The following is a 23,351-nucleotide window of genomic DNA, read 5'->3' as shown; positions in this document are numbered from 1 at the left end:
TTAAACCGATGGCATGTAACAGATATGAAATTGGCAGGGGGCAATGGAAATTATGCTAAACGCAACAATTTCAAAAGCCTGCTGCCTCTGGCCTACCTCCCAGCCACACAATTGGTAAACACAAGGCATATTTTCCTAGTTTCCTAAGAGCACGCAGTAAGCACATTTTTCTAATTTTAAAAATTCTCAGCCGTGTGAAGCAAAGATCTCTTCAAGCACAAACACCCCACTACTTCTGCTTACTGCAAAGTCAAGCCAGCATAGAGGCATAAGGCCATGTGTAGAGTCAATTCTCCTTTCTGCCAGAGAATACAGTTTAAAAAAAAAAAGGCTTTGATTTTATTATAGTCACGCACACTGCCCAGGAGCTGTATGAGAATAAATGATACCCGGAAAGTCTTCTAGGAACGTAAAATGAAAATTCCATGTAAACACTAATATTACACTTCAAATTTTAATAGACTTCTCTTTACGTGTCTTCCCTATCTTTAAAACAAAGCATTGGGTGTTTTGTTTAATCTTTTGTGACAGATTCCAGTTCAAGAATCTGGCTCTTCGGTGGTGGCGCACGCCTTTAATCCCAGCACTCCGGAGGCAGAGGCAGGCGGATCTCTGTGAGTTCGAGGCCAGCCTGGTCTAGAAGAGCTAGTTCCAGGACAGGAACCAAAAAGCTACGGAGAAACCCTGTCTCAAAAATCAAAAAAAAAAAAAAAAAAAAAACAACAAGAAGAATCTGGCTCTTATTCCAGAATTAAGTTTTGGATTTTTTTTTTTTGTTGCTTTTTTAAAAAAAAAATGTTAAATTCACCCTAACATAAAATATAAGCCCCTTAGGCAGAAGTCATCACAAAGACAAAGGACAGACACAAAATCAGGTCCATTTCAACACTGGCCCCGATACTGGGCGACACATTCCACTCTCTGTAGGGTGTGTCCATGACAACTGGAGCGGAGAGTACCAAGAGAGGTGAAAACACACCTGTGCTCGAACTACTTCCTTCACAGCTGCTTCTTTATTTATTTCCAAGCCCTCCAACCACAGAACAGTGATCGGGCCCACGGACTGAGCAGAAGGCGGTGGCTTACCTTCTGGAGACTGACATCAGCCCGCAGCAGGCTGTCCACAGTCGGCCTTGGGAGGGACAGGTTCTGATGAAGGAATCCAGAGAAGGTCTCATTGTCCACCAGGAAATCCTGGAGCTTCAAATCTATCGAGAAATGGTGTTTTGTTTACATTTAATAACTCTAAAAAGGCTCAACCACTATGGGGCAGGAGGAGAAGAATAGAATATTGATTGCTTCATTGTAAACGGATGGGTGACCACAGGCTTTTGGCTCCCCTACGCCGAGGAGCGAGTTGCAGGAGCTTTGTCTCGCTGGGAAAGACAGGAAAGGATTACTTTCCAATGTCATGTTGAGCCACACGCAGTGTGTGTTCCCACACTCCAACAGCCTAACGGTGTTGTTACACACATGGTCTTCCCTTGTTTCCCACGGAGAAACCAAACCTTTAAAATGATCTCATCCATCCTACCTAAGATTTGTGACATGAGCCCTGCTGCTCCTGACTCCCCAGTGCTCTGTCATGTGGCTAAAACTGAAAATAGCAAAGGCCTTATTTCCACAAGCCACAGGGGCTAATCTCCTGCATCAGCCAGTAATGGTTCTCTAACTTCTCTGTGGATTGGAATCGCCTGATGGCTTGCTTCAGGTAGACCGCTGGACACAGCCCCGGAGCATCTGATTCAGGCCGCTTGTGATACAGCCGAAGCATCTGCATATATAGCAAGCTCTTAGGTGGTGCTGATGCTGCCGGTATGGGGACCACACTTTCAAGAATCACCGGGGTAACCTCTGATGCATATCCAGGTGCCTTTACAGATGTGGCCATGGGATACAGTGCTGTAAAGCCCCAAGGTCAAACACAGAGGGAAATATGTAAACTTATCTTTAAAAAACGACCCTTCACTAAATGCACTGACTTCTAAGGGCTCTACGCTGACTCCCATTAAGCAATTAGCTCACCAAGTGCATCCAGGAGAGGCTTCAGCCCAGGGTCATGAAGTAGAAAAGGCACTGGTCAAGAATTCGGAATGTTAGTCTCTGGTGGGGGGCTACGTATGATGGTGTCGTTTGAATATTTATTTTTTTTATTTTTATTTTTTTTAAATATGGAACGCTTCACGAATTTGCGTGTCATCCTTGCTCAGTGGCCAAGCTAATCTTCTCTGTATCGTTCCAATTTTAGTATATGTGCTGCCAAAGTGAGCACCCGTTTGAATATTTCTAACATATTTCTGAGCCTCAGGTACTTTGGCTCTGAAGCAAAGGAATTCTGAGTGAAGCTGGGTGGGACCCTCTCACTCCGTCATTTTCCTGCCTTACTTTATCGACTCTGTTTCTTTTTTCTTTCCACTTTAAACTTCTAATAACCCGAATTCTTTTTTTGCAATTTATAAACCAAACCCAAAAACAAACAACAAAAACCAATCATCTCTGCGACCAAGGACAGGCAGTATTTGCAGAATGGTGACCCACAGGCAAACACACAATCTGACCACTAGAGGGCAAACTTTACAAATCACTTACGGGAAGAATTAAGTTTTGTTTCATCTAAAAACAAAACTCCAGGGTGCACTGATGAGGACAGTTTGTCCTGGGATCTAAAAAGGTCTCCCTACATGGAAACAAAGCAGCCCAAGCAGGCTCTCAATAGATCGCCATGATCCAGGCATCTTCTGCCTTGAGCAATGTTTGGTGATTTTGAAGTCAGGAAGCTCCAGAAAGAAGAGATGGAGAAGTAGTTCTACTCAACGCCTGGGCACCTTGCTCCACAGAGGCTCCTAGGTCTGTTAGTCCTCCTCCTTGAAATCAGCATCCCAGCAAGCTGTCACCTGTCCGCTGTTCCATCACAGAAGACCCCACACTGGTACCACTGAATGCAATTCTGAGGTTGCCAAGCCTCAGAGTCCTAAATCTCACTTATGGGGCATGCAAAAACTTCAGTCTCTGGGTCTCAATCCCTTCAGATTCTAAACCAGTAGTTCTAAGGGAGATCACCCACAAATCTTCATTTTAATAAGCTGCCTTAAGAGTTTCAATATAGGGGGCCTGGGAGCCATATATTATGACATGTTATTTTACTTAAATATTGCATGCATTAAACTCTGCATACAAAACATCTTTTATCTGGGTGTTTCAAATACCTACAACAAGGCCTGTTGTCAATGTCAGCTGAATAAGTGCTAGAGAAGATTACCAGAAAGATTCCAGAAGGATCTTCCAGTTTAGTGGGTCCAGGAAGAAGCTAATGCTGTCAGGACCATCCCTAGAACACAGCCCAGGAGTAAGTAAGAACCCTGACCACTAGAACTGTCTTCCCAAACACAAGAAGATCTCAACACCCCAGCATTCCCATGATAGACAGAAGGGAGGGAGGAAGGGAGGGAGGAGGAAGGGAGGGAGGGAGGGAGGAGGGAGGGAGGGAAGGAGGGAGGGAGAAAGGGAGGTAGAGGGCTTCAGCTGAGGCTTAATGGAAGTCAGACCTGGGTTCTGTATCTAGTATTTGCCAGATTGTTTGACCTATTTAAACTTCCATGGACCTTACCTATAAAAATGAGGGTCTCAAGAGGCCTCTGTATACCCTTGGTAGAACAACAGAAAATTTGAACTAAAACTCAGATCAAACAGTTGAACACAAATTCCTCCTAAGCAAAGCCACAGCAGTACACAGCATCCTACTTGGACACTTGAGAACGGCTCCCTCCTTCGGGGCAGCAGAAGTGTGGGAGGCTGACCCAGGCTGCCCTTTCAATGGGTCTCGGTCACCCAGCGACACCCTGGAGACCAGTAAATGCACTTGGCATGTTTATAGGATGCTCCTGTTTTGTCAACGGGACTGGAGCATACAACAGGCTCTTTGGATGAAAAAAATAATAATACAACAGCTGGATGTGATCAAACTCCAACTGCCTATCCCCGGAATGAGACACAGAAACCAAGAAGCCGGTTAAACAGTCAACAGGCCTTGGCAGTACTTGAGTGTGGTGTGGCTGACTAGCTGGGTGGGGAAGCTGAGGGAGGGACCAAAGATCCCTGGCTACAAACAACTAAAACTTACAATCTGGTCACGTGGATATACACACAGTATCTTCTACTGTTATATCGCCACCGACAGCTGCAAGTCATATACACAGGAAGGCAAAACTGTGTGGTGTGCTGGTTCTCAACCTTGGATGCTGCCCGATCCACTTGGGAGCTTTAAAAACTCCCAAAGCCCAGACCGCACCCCAGAACTGCTTGGGGTCTCAGATATTAAAACAAAACCAATGAAAAAAAAATCCCAGCCAAGTTTAAAACATAGGCAGATGTGCTAGCACATACCTGTAACCTTAGTATTTGGGAGGCAGGGGATTGCAAATTAATGGCCAGCCTGGGCTACAGAGTAAGTTTCAGGCCAATGGTTACAAAGAGAGATCACACCTCAAGACAAAATTCTGTGGGCAAAAAGGAGTTTGGAGTCATAAAATCTGAAAGGTAGTAGTGTATTCTGCTATCAGTTAGCTGTAGAGCTGTAAGAAGATTCACTGTCTTGGAGAGGTCATGCTTTATCTAGGTAGGAAAATAATGGAATCTACCTTTTGAAGACCTGGAGACTAGAGAGGTTTATAAGCCAGAGCAATAAGTAACTGACTAGTGACAAATGTTTATTAAATGGTAATATACTCATTGTCACTAAAACGGCTGTTTTACTTGGATTAACTCTATACTATATAACAATACGCAGGAAAAAAAATGAGAACACAGATCTGTCCTCAAGGGGTTTTTCTTGGTTATTATTAAGAGGGATGAAGAGGAGCAGAAGTGCAGAAAGCGGAAGGGTGGAAAACCAGAGAAAGTTAGTCCATAAAAGCAGTCAGAAGAAGCTGACATGATCTGCAAGGATCTCATGAAGGAAATCAGGCTACAGTTCTAGAATGGACCACAAATCAACCCCCCTAGAATTCAGTGGGGTGAGGATAGTCCCTCTCACAATGGCAGACACCCACAAATCCTGTACTCATGGGGCTATATACACAGTAAATTCTCAACATATATCCATGAACAAAGAGACAGAGAGAACAAATTCCACAAAGCCCAGATTTGAGGAGTAGGAGGAAAACAAGAGAGGTGGGAAAAGACACGGCACAGAGACAGGGTAGAGTGGTTCTGTCCTTGCTGGTGTCTGTCTTCATTATGCAGCTAGCTGGGTAGGGAAAGGAAAATAATGGACCAAGCCAGATGACTAAAACAGCCATTCTTCTTGAGTGAAGACACTGGATGGATGGATGGATGGATGGATGGATGGATGGATGGATGGATGGATGGATAGATGGATGAGCAGATGGATGGGTGGGTGTATAGACGGATGAGCAGATGGATGGGTGGGTGTATAGACGGATGAGCAGATGGATGGGTGGGTGTATAGACGGATGAGCAGATGGATGGGTGGGTGGATGGATACTAATGCATGAATGTACAATGAGCTGATGTGACCTAGGAAATGGCCAGGTTTGCAGAGGTAAAATGCATTTTGTAGTGGGAAGGGAGAAGACAATCAGGACATGAAAGTGAAACAAATGGGGTCAAGATGGCTAGAGTGTCCCCAAGCCTACTTGGTTTCATCAGCCTAAGGGAAGAGGTACATCTGGGAGGCAGCAGCTGGAAGCTCAGCAAAAATAAATCAGAGGGAGGCCGAGTCAAGTGATGACACCTAGCCTCACAGGCTCACACACACAACCCCAACTATTAGGGAGGCTTAAATAGGAGGTCAAGATCTTCTTGGCCCACAATATGAGTTCAAGGCAAGCCTGGGCAACCCAGTGAGAGACATCCTGCCTTAAAATAAAAATCTGAAAAGGCTGTGGTTGTGTCTCAGTGGTCAGAGCACTTACTTAGTAGGCATGAAGCTGTGAGTTCCATTCCCAGTACCAGAATAAGTGAACAAACCAGCAAACAACAGCACTGACAGTAGCATCCACCTCCCCAGGTTGACAGCGAGGGCTGAGTGAGCAATGTCTGTGCACGCTGGGGAAATTCCTGTGCTGAGTGACACGCTCCTTAAAGAACTGCTAATCTGATCCTGCTCAGGGACGCTGCCCTCATTAGCTGAGCTGCTGTGTTTAGAATAGACACAGAGAGAAGGGACTTTGCCAAGAACACTGGGGGGTCAAATTCACAGCTGGGAAGATGTGTCTGTGTGTGCACATGTGTGTGCACACAGATTTATGCATCTATTATGCATTTGCCTGGATGAGTTCCCAGGTGGGATAGAACTATTCTTCCTTTTCTTTTTTTCCTCTGCCAATACTGTCTACAAGAAAGGGCCAAGACTCACTTAAGAGTCTATTCAGAACTTCATGAAAAAATGAGTAAAAGCCAAGCCCAATGGCACAGGCCTGTTATAACCTAGCTATCTGGGGCTCTGGGGCAGCATCAGCAACTTAACAACTCTTTGTTGCACAAAGAAAAAGGGGGAAATGGGCAGGAGCTATAGCTCAGGGGTAGAACATTCTACCGTGCAGAAGCCCCAGTTCAATCCTTGGTACTACACAAAAGGAAAGAGAGAGAGAAGGAAGGAAGATGCAAATGGAGGGAAAAAAAAGAAAAAAGGAACCTAACATTTTATAGAGAACCAACAAGAAGGATCACATTGTCTGGCAACTGCAAGGCCAGACACAAGTAGATGACCAGCAACACAGCAGGCATTCTAGAGAAGACAAAGGACAATTGCTGGGACAGACACTGCCACTCAGTCATCTAACTCTGACCAAATAAGTTGACATAGACTGGCTTTTATTATCTGTGGAGTATGTGGTTGGGGAAAATGTTCCCTGAAAAATTATTTTCCATGTTATCTGAGAGGAACACATGGTCCAAGAGATCCAGCACTGTAGATAGATATCAGAAAGGCTGGGCTCAAATACTGGCTCTTCCCCCCACCACCTCTGTGACTATGAACCTCACTTGGCTCCTTTCCTTGGTCTCTCTTGGCCTCGGTTTTCTTGGACCTCAAATGGAGCTGGGGCCAACAAGACGGCTTAGCTGGGAAAGCAGCTGCCACCAAATCTCAATGCCCAGGACCCACATGGGGTGACATTCACACGTTACCCTTCACACCCCACCTCAACACAGACAAAACAAATAAATAAAATATAAAAAAAATGTTTTAAAAATAAAATGGAACTAATAACATTCATAGGTTGGTGTGGGAAGCAAAGATTACAAATGGGAACTCGACAGTGGGGCTGGGAAGGTGGCTCACTTAGTAAATTACCTACTGGGCAAGCGCAAGAAACTGAACTCCTGCCCCAACACTCATGTGAAAAGTCATGCACCATGAAGCATGGCTGCAATCACAGTGCTGGGGAGGTGGAGACAGCCCATACCTGAGGCTTGCTGGCCGGTTGGTATATCCAGATCAGCGAGCTCCAGGTTCAGTGAGAGAGCCTAAATCCCTAAGTGACCACTGACCTAAAATGTACACACACACACACACACACACACACACTCATGCAAGACCAAGAGCTGACACGCTTGGAGAGGTGTGATAACAGTCACAAAATGTGACAGAAAGCTGTAAGCAACAAAAGGCCAAGTGAGTTCTCTCGGCGCAACCCCTTCAACATGGACCACAATACCTGAGTGGCTGAGCCTAGCTCCCTGATGGGCCTGAGAGGCAAACAGCGGCCTACCACATCCCTGTCCCTGGGGCTTTGAGCACTGTGAAGCAGGGCAAAGGGGAGGAGAACAGGAAAACAAGAGGTTGGCGTCTAAAAGGAACAAACAGATGAGATGCCTCTGTGGGCTGGTAAAGAGTGAGACACAATCCCGGGTTTCTTGCTGTTCATCTGGGTCAGGCCTCTGTGCCCGAGCTAAGGAAACCTACCACAGGCAGAGAGAGGCTGGTGGTAAAGAGAAGCCCTAGCCCTGGGGGTCTTCCTGGCCAATGAAGTGTTTCCTCCCTTCTCTACTGCCTGCCTGCTGGAACCCAGGCTTGGGAGTGGAGGAGGAGAGAGAAGGAGGAGGGCGGGAGGCAGCAGAGGAAGGCGGAGGAGGGAAGTCCTGGCACCCATCACCGAGGTTACTCTCGGTCAGTGCCCTCTCCAAGCCCCAGCTTAAGTTTCAAGATCTCTGCAGTCTTGTGTTCTCCACAAAAAGGAACCACAACAATCAGCAGCTTGAGAAGTGGGTGGAGGAAGCAAAGGAGGAAAAGGAGAAGTAGAGAAAGACACAACAGCATCCCTGGCCTGCAGTCTTCTTAAGTGGAACCCCTGGGGTGGCGGCAGGGTCAGATAGTGGCAGCCCTGCTCTACCAAATGGGTAAAGACTTGAAGAGGGGGGTGAGGGGGACTGATGGCATTCTTGCGGTTTTACTTAGGCCTATTTGGTAAGTCTTATAAACAAGACTGAAATATTTTCAGCTACAAAGGGCCTGGACACATCGCACCTGTTTTTCAGTTGGTTACTTGGCTCCTTTGTGGAGGCCAAAGTCTTGTGCAGCCAAGGCTGGTTTTGAGCTCCTCACTCCCCTGCTTCTGACTCCCAAGTCCTGGCATTTACAGACATGCTACCATGCCCAGCTTTCAGGGATCAGTTCCTTGGGTTTCTTTTGGGATGCAGGGCTGTGTTTTCTTCAGGGGTGAGATGTCTCCAGAAGGCTTTGTGGGATACTCTAGAGAAGGAGGGGCAGCTGGATAGCTATACCCTGGGGTAACTGTTAGTGTGAACAAGGGTGGGGCAGATTGTGGGGTGCACCTGCCTTGAGATCTCCCTGCTAATCATGGGGCCCTGAAGACGTTTCTGTTTCTACAGTGAAGGCTTTCTGAAGAATTCAAGAAACTTCAGAAAGCTCAACTTTCTGAAACTTTGGAATCTAATAAACTGTATCACATCACAATTCCAGAATGTTCCAGTTCTATGGACTTTGGAAGTCACTTTTCAGGTCTTCTGAGCCTCTGTATTTTGTAAATAGAGGTCTCCCAGTGTGAGTCAAGCAAGCACTAAAGGCACTAAGCATGTGTCATAAATAATGCACAAGAAAACACAAATTGGAGCGTAAGTACATTCAAAATACATGTTGATAAAACGGTCCTGGCGATTAGGTCTACAGCCGCCAAAGGACCTGACTATTCATGGCTACACACCCTGAACTCTCTGGGGGCAAACAACAGCAATCTTCTCTCTGGACCAACAAAGCAACAAAGCTTTAGATACCTTGTGTTGTTTAAATTATTTGGTGAAAACAAGTAAGTGCGCATTAGTTAATGTCTACTGTGCCAAAATAGCAGTGCTAAGTTCAAAGGAATAAAACCACTCAGTGTGTCCCAAAAGCAGGAACAAAAGAGATGTTATACGATGTAATCCCTGCCCTTGCCATCTAAGAGGAGACAGAAACAGAATAAGAGGGCAGAGCGGGCCTGTCTGCTATTCAGGAATCAGACAAGATTGAGACCACAGAAGGGGGCGCTGTTCCCTAGACCCATGCATTATGGCAGTAGTTCTCTGGACAGGATAAGAATGCTGGGAAATTAGAGGCCTACAAGGTAAAGCAATCATCAGAGCAGAGTCTGCTTGGATGGCATTATACCTTTTATTGAAGACACACACGACACACATAGATACAAGCAAACACTCATATACAGAAAAAGTCAGAATAATAATTTATTAATATATCTATGTCCCTTCTATCAGGTTAGAATAAAGAAAGAGATTTCCCCTCCAGAAGAGGGCATCCCACCCTCTTCTGGAGAGAGAATGACACTGCCACATCCCAACCTTGGACTTCCAGGCTCTTTAGAAACAATTTCTATTGTGTAAATGTACTGAGTCATGGGTATTTTCTTACGGTAGCTAGAACGGACTAAACCAATATGCTTGTCTTGCTGACAAGAAGGAAGTGGGAGAAGCTGCTAGAAGCCACTGAAATGAGGACTTGTGTCATCTAGTAAATGTCTGAATGGTAGCAAGGAGCCAGAGAAGGCTGTGGTTCTCACTGGTCAGCAGGTGGTGACCACATGCAGGCTGGCTGAGAGAACCCAGAAAGAAAGGTAATGTGAGTTGCTAACACTGGCCCAAAGGACTTCTGAACCTAAGGAGAAACAAGAAACAGGAAGCCAATATCAGGGAAAACACGAAAAACAGCTGATAAGAAAATACTTCCTAGGGAGCCTTTTGTGACTAGCAGAGGGGTGCACAGCGCTGAGACGTGCTTGGAAGATAGAAGGAGAGAGAAGAGAAAGGTCAAAACCACAGGAAAGACTGAATGGGCCAGAATGGACAGAGGTGGGGAGGTCTGGGGAGGGGAGAGTTTAAGCCATCCAGTTAGAAGGCATGACCTGTCTCTAAGTGATTAAAACCAGACACTAAAGGATGCAGGATGAGAATCAGTTTGTGGGGACTTGAAAAACCCAGGGAACAGGGGTTGGGGAGGTAGTTCAGAAGAGACACTAGAGACAGAGGACATGATCCCCAGAGCAAGCTGGGTAGGTAAGTTAGCCAAATGCTTGAGTCCTGGGTTTAAATAAGAGAACATGATTCAGTCTATGAGCAAGGAAGACCCCTGGTATCAATTTCTGGCCTCCATATTCATGCATACGGAGAGAAAACAGACGGAAAGACAGAGAGAGAAAGATAGGCAGAGAGATAGAGACAATGAAAAAACAGAGACAAAGAGACAGGCCAAGACAGACAGACCAGCGAACAAGAGAAGGAAAGGAAGACGAACACATGGCAGGCACTGAGGTGGGATTCTTTCCAGGCGGGTTTCGGGAGAAATTGTCTGATTTCTTCTAATGTCTAAAATTAATAAACTTACCAGGACGCGGTGGCACTTTGAGGCAGGAAACACTGCGCCGTATTGACAAAGCCTCAGATACATTATACAGATCAATTTCCAGAACCTCTACAGCTGGCTTCCGAGAAAGGTACTATAGTTACCCTCATTTTTCCAAACCAGGAAATAGACGGGAGCAGGGAGTAGCTGGCTCAAGGTCACAGGACAAGCCAGAGGTGAGCTTAAAACCCAACAACTCTTGATTTCACAACTCCACTTCTCTCCTTGCTACTGGCAGCTACAGGAATCGTTTGACTTTCCAAAATCAAGAGCTGGCAATGGCACCCACACTTCCCCGCGTTGGAGTGTGGCAGCCCGGCATCATGGTACGGTAGAAAGATGTGGAACTTCAAGTTTCAGAGACCTGGACCCAAGTTACGACCCTGTGGCACTGAGCAATAGATGCAACCTTTTTAGACTCAGTTTTCTTATCCATAAAATGGGGACGGTACTGAGCGGCGAATGCCGCTTCAAAGAACCAAATTCAACAGTTCACTCAAAATGCAAACTTCCACACTGACAAACATACACATCAATGCTCACCGAAGCTCTGGACGTCCAACAACTGAGGAAGAGATGGAATATTTTTCAGCCATAAAGAACAAAGCTGTGGATTTTGGAGAAAATGGAAACAACCGGAGATAATCACATTACTCTAAGTTAGTCTCAGAAAAATAGATATTCTATGTTTTCTCTCACTTGGGTCCTGGATCTAATATAGACACCTAGAACCACCTAAGTATGACATGAAGGTAGAAGCAGAATGGTTTAGGAAAACAAGGTGAACTACTGAGAGGGAAGGGTTGAACAAAAGGAAAGGAAGGGTAAAGGAGGAGTATCTTCAATCTACACTTCACACCTATGTGACTACACGCTTACATGACACAGAAACGAACATACAATGCAGACATACCTATGTGAGCATATCCTTGCATGATACGAGATGAAACATACAATGCGTACCTGCATATATTTACCCGTATACGCCATGGGACCAAATATACAATACCTATTTATGGTAGTCCACCCTGATATAACACAGCACCAAGCACGCCAAGTGTACCTATGTGAGTGTATCCCTGTATGATATGAGGCCACGTGTAGTGAATGTATACTATGCATTAAAATCTTTCATGCAAGATGTCATCACGACCACGTACGACCTTGTCTGTAGACAGAGTCAATTTAACATGGGCTTTCGGTATCTCCATGCAACAGAGGCGGGAGAGGTAGAAGCACGGAGTTTCCAATGAGACACAAAGCCTTTGCCGAGCTGCTCCTTACCACCCACAGGGTAAACAAATCTCATGCAGGAAAGGCAGGAGACCGACAGCGCTGTTGTTTGATGGTCACAATTCAAGCTTTTTAAAAAGCAGCCTCATATTGTGGGGTCCGTGGCATTCTGTAATTGAACGCAATTGTGTTTTCTATGCCTGTCTGGATAAAGCTGACCTTTGGTTCGATTTAGCTCAAGCAATATTTCAACACTGCACTGGAGCTCCGCGTCCCAAGTACTGCTCAGCTTGAGCCAGGCCTCTGCCCTGGATGGCAACCCCACAGACTGGGCTCCGGGACACGGCGTGGCTGTGAGAGGTCTGGGGAGATGTTCGTGGAGGGAGAAAAGTTTCAAACGATGAAGCCCCAAAGTCTCAGATCAAAACTTTAGACAAGCACACACAGGAGGTGAATCACAACCACCTGAAGATTTTACAGGCTTTCCATTTTGATGACATGCGGACACATCATTGGGTCTCCCAATAAGATGACGCACAGGCGTCCGACATGAGGACAGAAAGCCAGACATTTGGGGCTATAACCCGACTTGAGCAATGGCCCCAATGAAACAAAAGGCAGAACTTCAGGCAAAAAGGAGAAGTGGCGGTGAGTCACCAGATGGTCTTCAGAGATAGACCCGGGGGAAACGTCCCCTGGTGCCTGTGACACAGGAAGATGGGAAGTAATGGCAATCTGGAATGCATCTCAACAGCCTTCTTATCCTTCCCCACCCAAGTCTGTCTGTACCCCTGCACACAGGGACCTCAAGGGCCGTCAGGGTGCCAAGGGCAGCTCTCTCTAGGATGTGACAGCAAGAAAGTATGAAAGAATGAGTCTAGTCTTGTCACCTGCTGCCAACGGGGTTTCTCAGGCAAGGTACTTAGCCTCTCTGAGGTTCAAAGAGAGATGCCCTCCCTCCCGTGATAACGGCTACAACACAGTGAATCAGAGAAGAGATCTGCCACCTACTGGGTATCATCAGGTCTCTATGGAAAGGCCTTGTTCTCACTGGCTACCTACTGGGTATCATCAGGTCTCTATGGAAAGGCCTTATTCACATATCATCAGGTCTCTATGGAAAGGCCTTGTTCACATATCACCAGGTCTGTGTGGAAAGGCCTTGTTCTCATTGGCCATCTACTGGGTATCATCAGGTCTCTATGGAAAGGCCTTGTTCACATATCATCAGGTCTCTATGGAAAGGCCTTGTTCTCATTGGCTACCTCCTGGGTATCATCAGGTCTCTATGGAAAGGCCTTGTTCTCATTGGCTCCTTTTATTGCTGCACAATCCCTAAGGAGGTGATGCTATTGTTATCCCATTTTGAGGAAAGTGAGGCACAGGAGCAGTATATATTAGGCATGGGTACAAATGAGCAGCAGCAGAGGTGGGACTTGAACCCAGCTACTCTGACTGTCCAGCTCAGGGGATATTTAAAAATTGTTCATTGTTCATCAACAGCTATCCTTAAATCCCTGCGTCAGCCAACTTCCATGCCAAGTTCCCACAACCATTCTGCCCTCTGGAGCTCACCTCTTTTTGACTTTCAAAGATTAACACAGAATCAAAGATCCATATTGGAGCTGTCAGTATCACCAGATAGGTAAAAACGGGATAGTGGTTTCCCACAAGCAAAGTCCAGCATGGCTTGCAGACAAAAATGCACAGACTCGTTGGTCCAAGCCACAATGGAAAGACCAAACCAGCTTTGTATTATGAACAGATGAACATGGCAGCCATGCTATTACCTCAATATGACATCTAGCTGAAGGGACAGAGACAAGCAGACTTCACTCAGGACAATGACATGCACGGCACTGCCCTGGATCTCCTCTGGTCTCAGTAACCTGGAGACATCTCCATCCAGTCCAGTACCAGCATGCCCAAGATTCACCCTGGTAATGTTTATAGCAGCTTCAAGGGCTTCTGTATCCTGGAGAGAACACATCTGAAAAGCCCCCGAATCAGAGATGGGGCAGGAAGAAGGGCTGTGAGCTGTCACTATCGTCTTCACCACTAGAAGACAAAGCGAACAGAAGGCCACAGCAGACAGCCCTGTGGAGTGGACAGTGCCCAACTTGAAAGAGCACAGTTCTCAGGGACAGTGTCACTCCCAAGGACCATGGAGTGCATGCGCATACAGGTAGAGTTTTGAGATCATCCCTCAGCTGCCAGCTGCCTATCCTGGACCAAACACAAAAGACCAGAAAATAGTCTTCTGCAGTCCATAAAGTACCCTCTGGACTTCTATACTTAAAGCATGCCAGTGTGGCTATAAATTGGGACAGGGCCAGACACCTAGAGAGCTAAGAGCTAGGATCTTGGCTGGGTCCCATGCACCCAAGAGATCAGCTGGCCGGCATTCAGCCACACCACACCACTTGGATCATGCACAGATGTAAAGAATGCAGAACTTCTACAGAACCCATACAAGTCGGATTGCCCCTAGACCAGCATAAACACCAGTGAGCTTTGGGAGCCCCTGTGGACTTCACTGGACAAGGGGAAAATGGTATGTGTGTGTTTTGTTGTGGGGGGGTGTTCCCCTTAGGTTGTGAGGATGGTCTACCCTGAAACGGTCCCACAAGCCTCAGCCCACAGAATAAATAAGCACTTCCTAATTCCATGCCTCATAAGGAGCCCTGACCTGTCACAGAAACTTGCATCCACTGTGAATGGGACAAGGAGCTACATTGGGAAAAGGTGGAGACCCGAACAGACAAGCCAGGTGGGAAGCAGCTTTGAACGTGTTTGTTCGTTATTATTACTGTGTAAACCATCTTAAGGAGCTAAAAACTAAAAGGCAGAGCAGTAAGAGTACTGCCCACAGAAAAAAGCAGTCACCTTCTTCCCTAGTCCTGTCCTAACTACTGGCAACTAACCACTGGAAAGGGCTTCATTGGGCCCCCTCACCATTCTAAGACAGGAGGCCACCGAGACCTGCCATGAGAGAAGCAGATGCAGTAAGTAAGGCTGAAGGACAGAGCCTAGAGAGGAGTCTAAGGGTAGAGGGGGCTTCCTAGTGGGTGGGGGCCTCCTCCTCCATCCGATTGCCTGGAACTCACACAATACAGGCTACGTTTTTATTTAAGAATCTAACCTTTGCAGATTTTACGAAAACATTATTGGGGAGTACACACATTGCTAAGACACTCTGGGGGCTTAGAAGAGGGCCAACCTTGGAAGTGAAAAGCTACCTTTCCAGTGTATGTCATACCTCTGGATTCAGGTTTGCCCTTCCAGTGAAATTATGGGGGGCACACTTTGTGAAAGAAAATCAAGACAGACTTGGTGTCAGTTTTGAGCCTTGTGTGTGGGGGGGGTCTGGTTTACACAAGGGAAGTGGATCTACAGTTGCCTGTGTGGGCCCTGATGTCCTCCAGAGGAATTTCACTTAACAATATGACTTGAGGAGAAAGGGCCGGGATCAGAGCTGGCTGCTCTCACTTCAGTCTCTAAGGATACACTCGGGGTTCCTATGCATCCCTAATGTGCTGCTGTTCAGAGCAGAAACCCCAACATGGCCTAACCCTGCCCTGAACGGCTACAGCCTAGTAACCCACACCACCACACGTGTCCCCACCCACAGACTGAGCCAGATGAAGAGGAAACCTCTTCAAGTCATTGAACCAAATCTCAAATGTTAGACAATGAAAGTGAAGGTCCAGAAAAGGTAAATAAGTTGGCAAAGGCCACACACCCTGGAATACGGGGGAAGTAAAGTATTTCTGACTTACTGTGTATTACCCTCTGGGCTCATGTTCACTGGTGGAAATCCACAGAGAGGACATCACTGAACGCTCTGTGACACAGGGGAGCTAGTGTCCAACCTCTAGTCAAAGGTCACAGCTAGGGAGAGTGAGAAGCTGAATCTGTCACCCGAAGTCTCAAGTCTTTCTCCTGCACCAGCAAAGTCCGACCTTCAGTCTTTAACAATCTGCTCTCCAGAATTTCCCCACAGCCACATGAGACAATGCCTTCCTTAATTCATCGTTTCTTTTTTAATACCCACTTAAGCAATAATACTCATGAATCTGCAATTTGATGTGGGTCAGAATTAAGAACTGTCATTTGCGTAGGATGTCACTTGCATGACCGTGTATACTGGAGTCACCTCCACTTTCAGTATCAGATTCCCCCTAGGAAGACCCCCACCCACCCCATTGTAGCACCTACATAAGCGTGGTGGGCACAGGGCTGAAAACGGGAAGCAGTCAGCCCCACGGATCTACAGGCAAAACAATGTTGTTGCCCAGGAAACTCTGAGACAAGATATGAGTGTTTGAGTAGACTCCCATGTCTACAGAGTCCCTATGGGCAGGCCAATGGCTTTAGCAAAGAAGCTAAGGAAAGAAAAAGATGAAGTCTCCAAATGGACTCCAAAGAAGGACCCAGTGGTTCCAGTGATGATCACATAGACAAGTAGCTCTCTAAGATCCTAAGAAGTACTGTCCAAAGGTATTGGCCGCCTCTAGGGGACCAATCCCAGCCTCCAGCCTTGTTCTCATAGTGATCAATGTCTGGAATATCAAAAAGAGAGTCACTGAACCCATAGAAGACAGACAGCAACAAGTAGCAGCTGTATAATCATGGCAGAATCGGAATCTGAAGGGGTTAGAGTAAGAAAGAGAGTAGAAGAGATTTAACGATGTATGTTGGAAGAGATGGACATGTCCCCTTTAGCTTGGAGAGTTAGCAGTAGAATTAGGGAAAAGAGAACAAGTCACTTGCACTTCTGTGTGTTCATAAGATCTGCAGTTTGAGTTGGCTGCACATGGACTATGAGTCAACAGGATGACAAGAACATCAAAAGCCTCATGCAATCTCAGACTGCACAGAGAGAAATACGACACTCGAAACAGGCAAAAGTCCCTTTCTCCTCTATGCTAAAATTCTTTTGTAATTTCTGGTAAACTTCAGGAATGACACAAACACCCTGAGATGCAACCAGCAGAAATTGGAAGGAAAAGCATTGAGTAAGAGAGTTGGAGGATAGTTAGACCAGAAAAATAAAAGACTTCAGGAAGAGACACAAGAACGGTTCTCAGATTTTTGAGGGCCACAGAATTAGACTAATTCCCTAGAAGGTTCAGCATGGTGGCAAACTTCCCCACAGTTTGGGCTATCAACACCCAAAATGAGTTACCTCACCAGAGGTGGAAAAAAAAAGGATGGTACAGATAGATCTCTTGGTAGCAAATAACAGTGACATCCCCAGCTTCCAATTCAGACTAATAGGGTTTTTTTCAAAATCAGCAAAAGGTGACCACTTCCTAGAGAAGGAAGAAGCATTTCTCAGTAGTTCCCCTGCAACTGGGGCCTGGCTTTCTCTTGCAGGATAAACAAAGAAAAATGACAGAAACTCAAGAACCAGCAGCCGCTGAAAATGTAGCTCAGTGTGGCTCAGTGCTTGCCTAGCTTGTACAAGTTCCTGGGTTTGATCCCCCACACAGGAAAACATACTGAAACAAAGCAAAACCAGCTGCAGGGCAAAGGGGACACTAAACACCGGAAGACAGCTTCCTTCTAAAGGCTGTGCACACACTTGTGGTTTCTTTCCTCCACCCTACTTCACAACACCGGCTGTCAACAGAAGAAAAGCACCCTCCTCTCTAAGGCAGCCTACACTAAGAACCAGAAACTCTGCCAGTCCACTTTGCCTGCCCCGCAAATTAAGAAGCAGAAGAACAGGTCAGATGGTCAGAAATGCAACAATGCCGTGTGAGGATGGCACTGACTTCTGCTTATTAAGTGTCACCTACGTGCCAAAACTTGTTTAGTCAGACTTTACATCTTAGGTATTATTGCATTGATGATATAATAATATATCACTATACTATATATAAAAATGTAATCTTATTATATATAACTCAGAAAGCTAGGTCTCAGAAAGGTGAAATATTTTGTCTGAGATGTCTGGTCTTGAATCCAAGGGAGGCTAGAGAGATGGTTTAGCAGTTCTGAGCACTGGATGCCCTTACAGAGGGCCCAGGTTCTATTCCCTGCATCCACATGGCAGCTTGCTACCTGAACTCCAGTTCCAGGGGATCTAATACCCTCTTCTGGTCTCATGAACATAAGAGACATACACGATGTACATACAAACATTCAGGTAAATCACCCATACACATAAACCAAAATAAATAAACCTTAAAATACTCTTTAGGGAAATAATCACAGCTCATAGTCCCTAAATGTTTCTTAAGCATTAAATACTGTTTTAACCCTGCATGGGTCTCTTACTGTACCCCTTGTTAGGTAAGAGGAGATAACCCTCAGGGACCAGGGGTTATTCCCAAAGTCACACAGCAGGGTACACCAGTACTTTCCATGTGTGTGGCACTGTCTCCTGGAGGCAGAAGAAATAACAGTTCTGTTGCATGACAACCTAACAGGGACGGCCCTCCACGATGGAAAAGCCTGGCCTTGACCAGAGGCCTCCATGGCGAGAAAAAAAAACAACTCAGACGATCTGGCCACACAGTCAGGAACAGTTTAGGTGCAAGCACCTCACTGGTGACTCAGGGACCAGAGCATGCCCACGCCGCTCTGTACTGAAACCATACCCCCCCCATGCCACTCCGATCAGCTCTGACCTGAGTATGTGTGGAGGGGTGGTGTGTGCATGTGAGTACAATGCTTTCAGAGGCCAGAAGCCACCAGAATCCCTGGAGCTAGAGTTATAGGCAGTTGTGAGTCACTCAAAGTGGGGGCTGGGAACTAAATTTGGGTCCGCTGGAAAAGTACAATGCACTGGTCACTTCTGAGCTCTCCAGCCCCCATAATGCATCTTCTCCTGCCCAAGGAAATCACAGTTCTGTGTCCTCACGAACAAGCACCCACCCAATCCTCCAAAACATTACCATTTTACATCATTTCTTCTCATGCTAAATGGATCACAAACTGGGATTGGCTAGGCCAATCCATTCCCTCCTCAACTGTCAAACTGGGTAAAAAGGACTTTCTTGGAGCAGTGGCCACTGATGGCCCAGGATGGAAGAAATACCTCATCACTGACAGTTTAGAACAGCAACACATGGTAACTTTCAAGAAAAAGACCAGCACCCTAAAGGCTCCCTGGTGGCTTCTCAATCCTCACTGTACACAACATTACCTGCACCAGTGACCATCAAACATGCCCCACCCCCTTGACAGGCAACTGACCATCTGCTGGCAAGGTCTTGGTCAGCAAACTGTATGTTCCTCAGGCACTTCCTCAGTGGCATTGCCAGGAACTAACTGCCTGGCACTTAGCGAATCTGAGGTAAAGACTTCACTGTTTCAAGACGGGAACTCAAATGCCTGTCAGAATAACCCAAACGGCTACCGTTCTAGCCAAGTTGCCTAACTTTTATTTACCCTTATCAAGGCAGAATGCTAACTGCTCTAACACACACAGAAACACCTCAGCTATGAATTCGTCTATCCATGGAAATCCTATGGACAACTCAAAAATGCCCCTGGCAGCCAGCTGTGTTCCTGGTGGCCTTAATGGCAAGCCAGTGCCATTTCTGTCTGGGATCGCTGTCCCCAGAATCACTGTCTGTAGCAACTAGCTTTTCTAGTTTTGTTGCCAAGGCTTCCTTCAGAGAAGACTGACCGCACAGCCACTGAAGAAGAAGCCCGCTCTATGGCAAGCAAGCTGGAGAACAAGCCCAGGCCACACGGGCAGGAAAATGTCCACTTCCAGATGCATGAACAGGAGGATTTTGCTTACTTGAGCTGGAATGCTTGATCTGCCGTAATGTTCTCAGGACCTTGTGCATGTCCTTAATGCTGGTGTCTTTATGGCTGTATAAAAGAAGTCTTCGAGCATCTGAGAACAGGCGAGACACACTAAAAGGGGAACAAAATAACATCGAAAAGACCTGATTAGGCCAGCTGCCTCTCTCCCCAACCTAGCTTCCCCTACTACCTAGTGATCATTCCAGCCTCAAGTGTCCACCCATGTGCCCAGTTCTCCCATCAAGGCCAGTGCATGCGCAAACACACATGTATGTGTACACATGCACATGCGTGCACACATATACACACACAAAGACTATCTACTGCCCAAAATAAATCTAGTGCCTATAGCCCCAAATATGCTTTATGAGCCATGAAAATGTTTTCATTGATTCAAAATATAAATTCAAAATAAATATAACAGGGATGTATATACAGTAGTGAATTTACCCTTGATTATATGTATCTGCGTACCAATAAATTATAATATTTTTATTATATCTGAAAGTACCCACAAAAGGTCCACAACCTACACACAAACATTATAAATGTGACCCTGCCTGGACCAACTACAGCCCCATCTCCTGCAGCACGTCCTATGGTCCCTGATCCATTCTAATTCTGAGACTCTGCACATCTCAGGGAGCTTCGCCCTCTTGTTTGGCAAATGTTTATCCCACACAGCATTTGAGCCCAGAACACAGACATTAAGAATGCAGCGTCATGCTCTCAGGCAGCTCCCACTCGGGGAGAGAAACACCTGTCAACAGCAATGACACTGTAGTCATCCCTGACATCAGAGCAGTGACCTGAGAGCTGAGGACAGCACACTCCTGCCTGGGCTCTAAGCTGCTGGGGACCAGACCCTTCCAATGCGTGGCCCCGCCTCCTAGAATGGGCCATGTCAGAGGTCCAGTAAATACCTGGAGTGAGTGAATTAGATGGAGTGAGCTTGCTCTGTCTCCCAGAGGCATCAGCTCTGAGTAGATAGCCCTGGGCCACATAATCACTGTGGCTCTTAAATCCCATAATCGTAAATCCTGGAGCAAGTCCCCCCTCCTTCATTCATTCTGCAGACTTCTCATGTAAACCCTCTTCAAGCAGGAAAGGATAAGGATTAACGGACAAGTCTGGGTAAGAAAACCTGATCTGTAACTTACATGGACTTGTTAAAGTTTCCAACAACACCGGGAGCTTCCCCGGGAGTCGGATAACGGAAGCAAGGGTTGTTGGCATTACAGATAATCCCCTGTACCCACGGAAGGGTTCCTGCAGAAGGCATGGCTTTATTCGGGAAGTGGCCTGTTGAAAACACAGAGAAAACGTTAGTTCTTTGAAGTGATTTTGACACAGCCCTTCCCACACCTGTCTCATTCACCATGTCCCAGAAGACCTGCCTCCTCCAAAGTGACTGGCCCCGAGTTAAGACCAGGACACCAAACAATGGTGACAATGGTTCTGTTTGCCATCATCTGTAGATTGGAACTCATGACACCAACCTTGGGAAAGTAATGCATGGGGGACATCAGACCATGGACACAAAGTGCTTGGCAAGCAGCCAGTGCTTGGTCCCCAGTGACTGGATCTCCACCACTAGCCTCATCTCTAAGAGACACAGAAGGACCTTGGCAGGGACCTAATGCAGTTCCCTCACACTGAGGCCGATGAAGAACTCAGACTTGCACATGGCTGGGGTAGACACTTCATCACTATGAACCCAGCTCAAGCCTCCTCCTTCCAGCTGCAGCCTTCATCATCATCACCTCACCCCCAGCTGCAGCCTTCATCATCATCATCATTGCCTCACTTGCAGCTGCAGCCTTCATCATCATCATCACCCCACCCTGCAGCTGCAGCCTTCATCATCATCATCATCATCACCCCACCCTGCAGCTGCAGCCTTCATCATCATCATCATCATCATCATCATCACCCCACCCTGCAGCTGCAGCCTTCATCATCATCATCATCATCATCACCCCACCCTGCAGCTGCAGCCTTCATCATCATCATCATCATCATCACCCCACCCTGCAGCTGCAGCCTTCATCATCATCATCATCATCACCTCACCCTGCAGCTGCAACCTTCATCATTATCACCTCACCCCCAGCTGCAGCCTTCATCATCATCATCATTGCCTCACTTGCAGCTGCAGCCTTCATCATCATCATCATCACCCCACCCTGCAGCTGCAGCCTTCATCATCATCATCATCACCCCACCCTGCAGCTGCAGCCTTCATCATCGTCATCATCACCCCACCCTACAGCTGCAGCCTTCATCATCATCATCATCACCTCACCCTGTAGCTGCAACCTTCATCATCATCACCTCAGTCTGCAATTGCAGCCTTCATCATCGTCACCTTACTCTGCAGCTGCAGCCTTCATCATCATCATCATCACCCCACCCTGCAGCTGCAGCCTCCATCATCATCATCATCATCACCTCACCCTGTAGCTGCAACCTTCATCATCATCACCTCAGTCTGCAGTTGCAGCCTTCATCATCATCGTCACCTTACTCTGCAGCTGCAGCCTTCCAGCCTTCATCATCATCACCTCACCCTGCAGCTGCAGCCTTCATCATCATCGCGTTACTTTTCTCGGTCCCCCTTGTGCTCGCCTTCATTTGGCAAACATCTGCCAGCCCTGAAGTTCACCCAGAGAAGTGGCTCCTCACAAGCATGCTCCCTTGGGACCAAACTCAGCTGGGAAACTCTATCTGTTTTTATATTGTTTTGTCACTCATCAGTAAAGGAGGTCCCACCTACCACGTCCCTGTCAGCTTCTTTCTCCTACATTTGGTAGTTAAATAATGACTAGGCATGTCTGGGTGAGGTCAGAGTCTGCAGAGGCACGGGTAAGTTTTCGGCAGGGATCTTCAAGTGCTGCTTATGGGAATCAAGACAAATGTGCTTGGTCAGGGATTCTTAATCCAGAAGCCTGTTCATATTGGGATGAAAAGATCTTGGCTCTGGCTCTCACCATATTCTCAGAGTTATCCGAAGACTTGGCAGGCACTAAGAACCATGGCTTCAGGTGGTGACTAGCTTGTATTGTTATAGACTCTGGAGTCAAACCAACTGAGATTTACACCCAGTCCCCGCCGTGCGTGAGACACAGTCCAGCTGATCTCCAAGCCTTACTTTCTCACCTGTGAAACACTGGTCAACCCGCAAAGGGTGTTACATGAGCTCTGGCTGGCAAAGCATCTTGTGGTTTCATTTTTGTTTTTATGAGACAAGCTTTTATCCTGTAGCCCAGGCTGGCTTAGAAGAAAGAGCCCTTTTACGGAGTGCCCAGAGAAAGGTAAAAGCTCACGAATGGCCCGATGAGCACCTCTGAGTCTCTTGGCGTGCCTAAGGCAGTACTCCCTTTGCTGCTGTCCAGCTCCAGCTCCCGCCTTCCTCCAAAGATGGTTTCTCTTCATCTTCTGCTTTCACGTAAATACGCTAATAGAGACTCCCCGGAAG

The 23,351-nt window shown here is 46.7% G+C and overlaps 1 protein-coding gene and 1 non-coding gene across 3 annotated transcripts in view; both read right to left on the bottom strand.

Annotated features, from left to right (window-relative positions):
• Positions 1–23,351, bottom strand: part of Abca1 (ATP binding cassette subfamily A member 1) — a 121,892-nt gene that overhangs the window by 69,341 nt on the left and 29,200 nt on the right. For both annotated transcript variants that reach the window (XM_075967212.1, XM_075967211.1), the window contains exons 4-6: positions 21,034–21,175; positions 19,866–19,984; positions 1,087–1,208 (exon numbers count right to left, since the gene is read on the bottom strand). In XM_075967212.1, coding sequence (XP_075823327.1) covers positions 1,087–1,208; positions 19,866–19,984; positions 21,034–21,175 — 383 coding nt within the window. The remainder of the gene's footprint in view (positions 1–1,086; positions 1,209–19,865; positions 19,985–21,033; positions 21,176–23,351) is intronic.
• Positions 2,166–2,272, bottom strand: LOC142847491 (U6 spliceosomal RNA). The gene has a single exon (XR_012910238.1). It is a non-coding gene; the product is annotated as a U6 spliceosomal RNA (small nuclear RNA).

Source organism: Microtus pennsylvanicus, chromosome 3 (genome assembly GCF_037038515.1).
Source record: "Microtus pennsylvanicus isolate mMicPen1 chromosome 3, mMicPen1.hap1, whole genome shotgun sequence".
Taxonomy (NCBI): domain Eukaryota; kingdom Metazoa; phylum Chordata; class Mammalia; order Rodentia; family Cricetidae; genus Microtus; species Microtus pennsylvanicus.
Note: the sequence above shows the minus strand (reverse complement) of the source record. Positions and strands in the feature narration are given on the sequence as shown.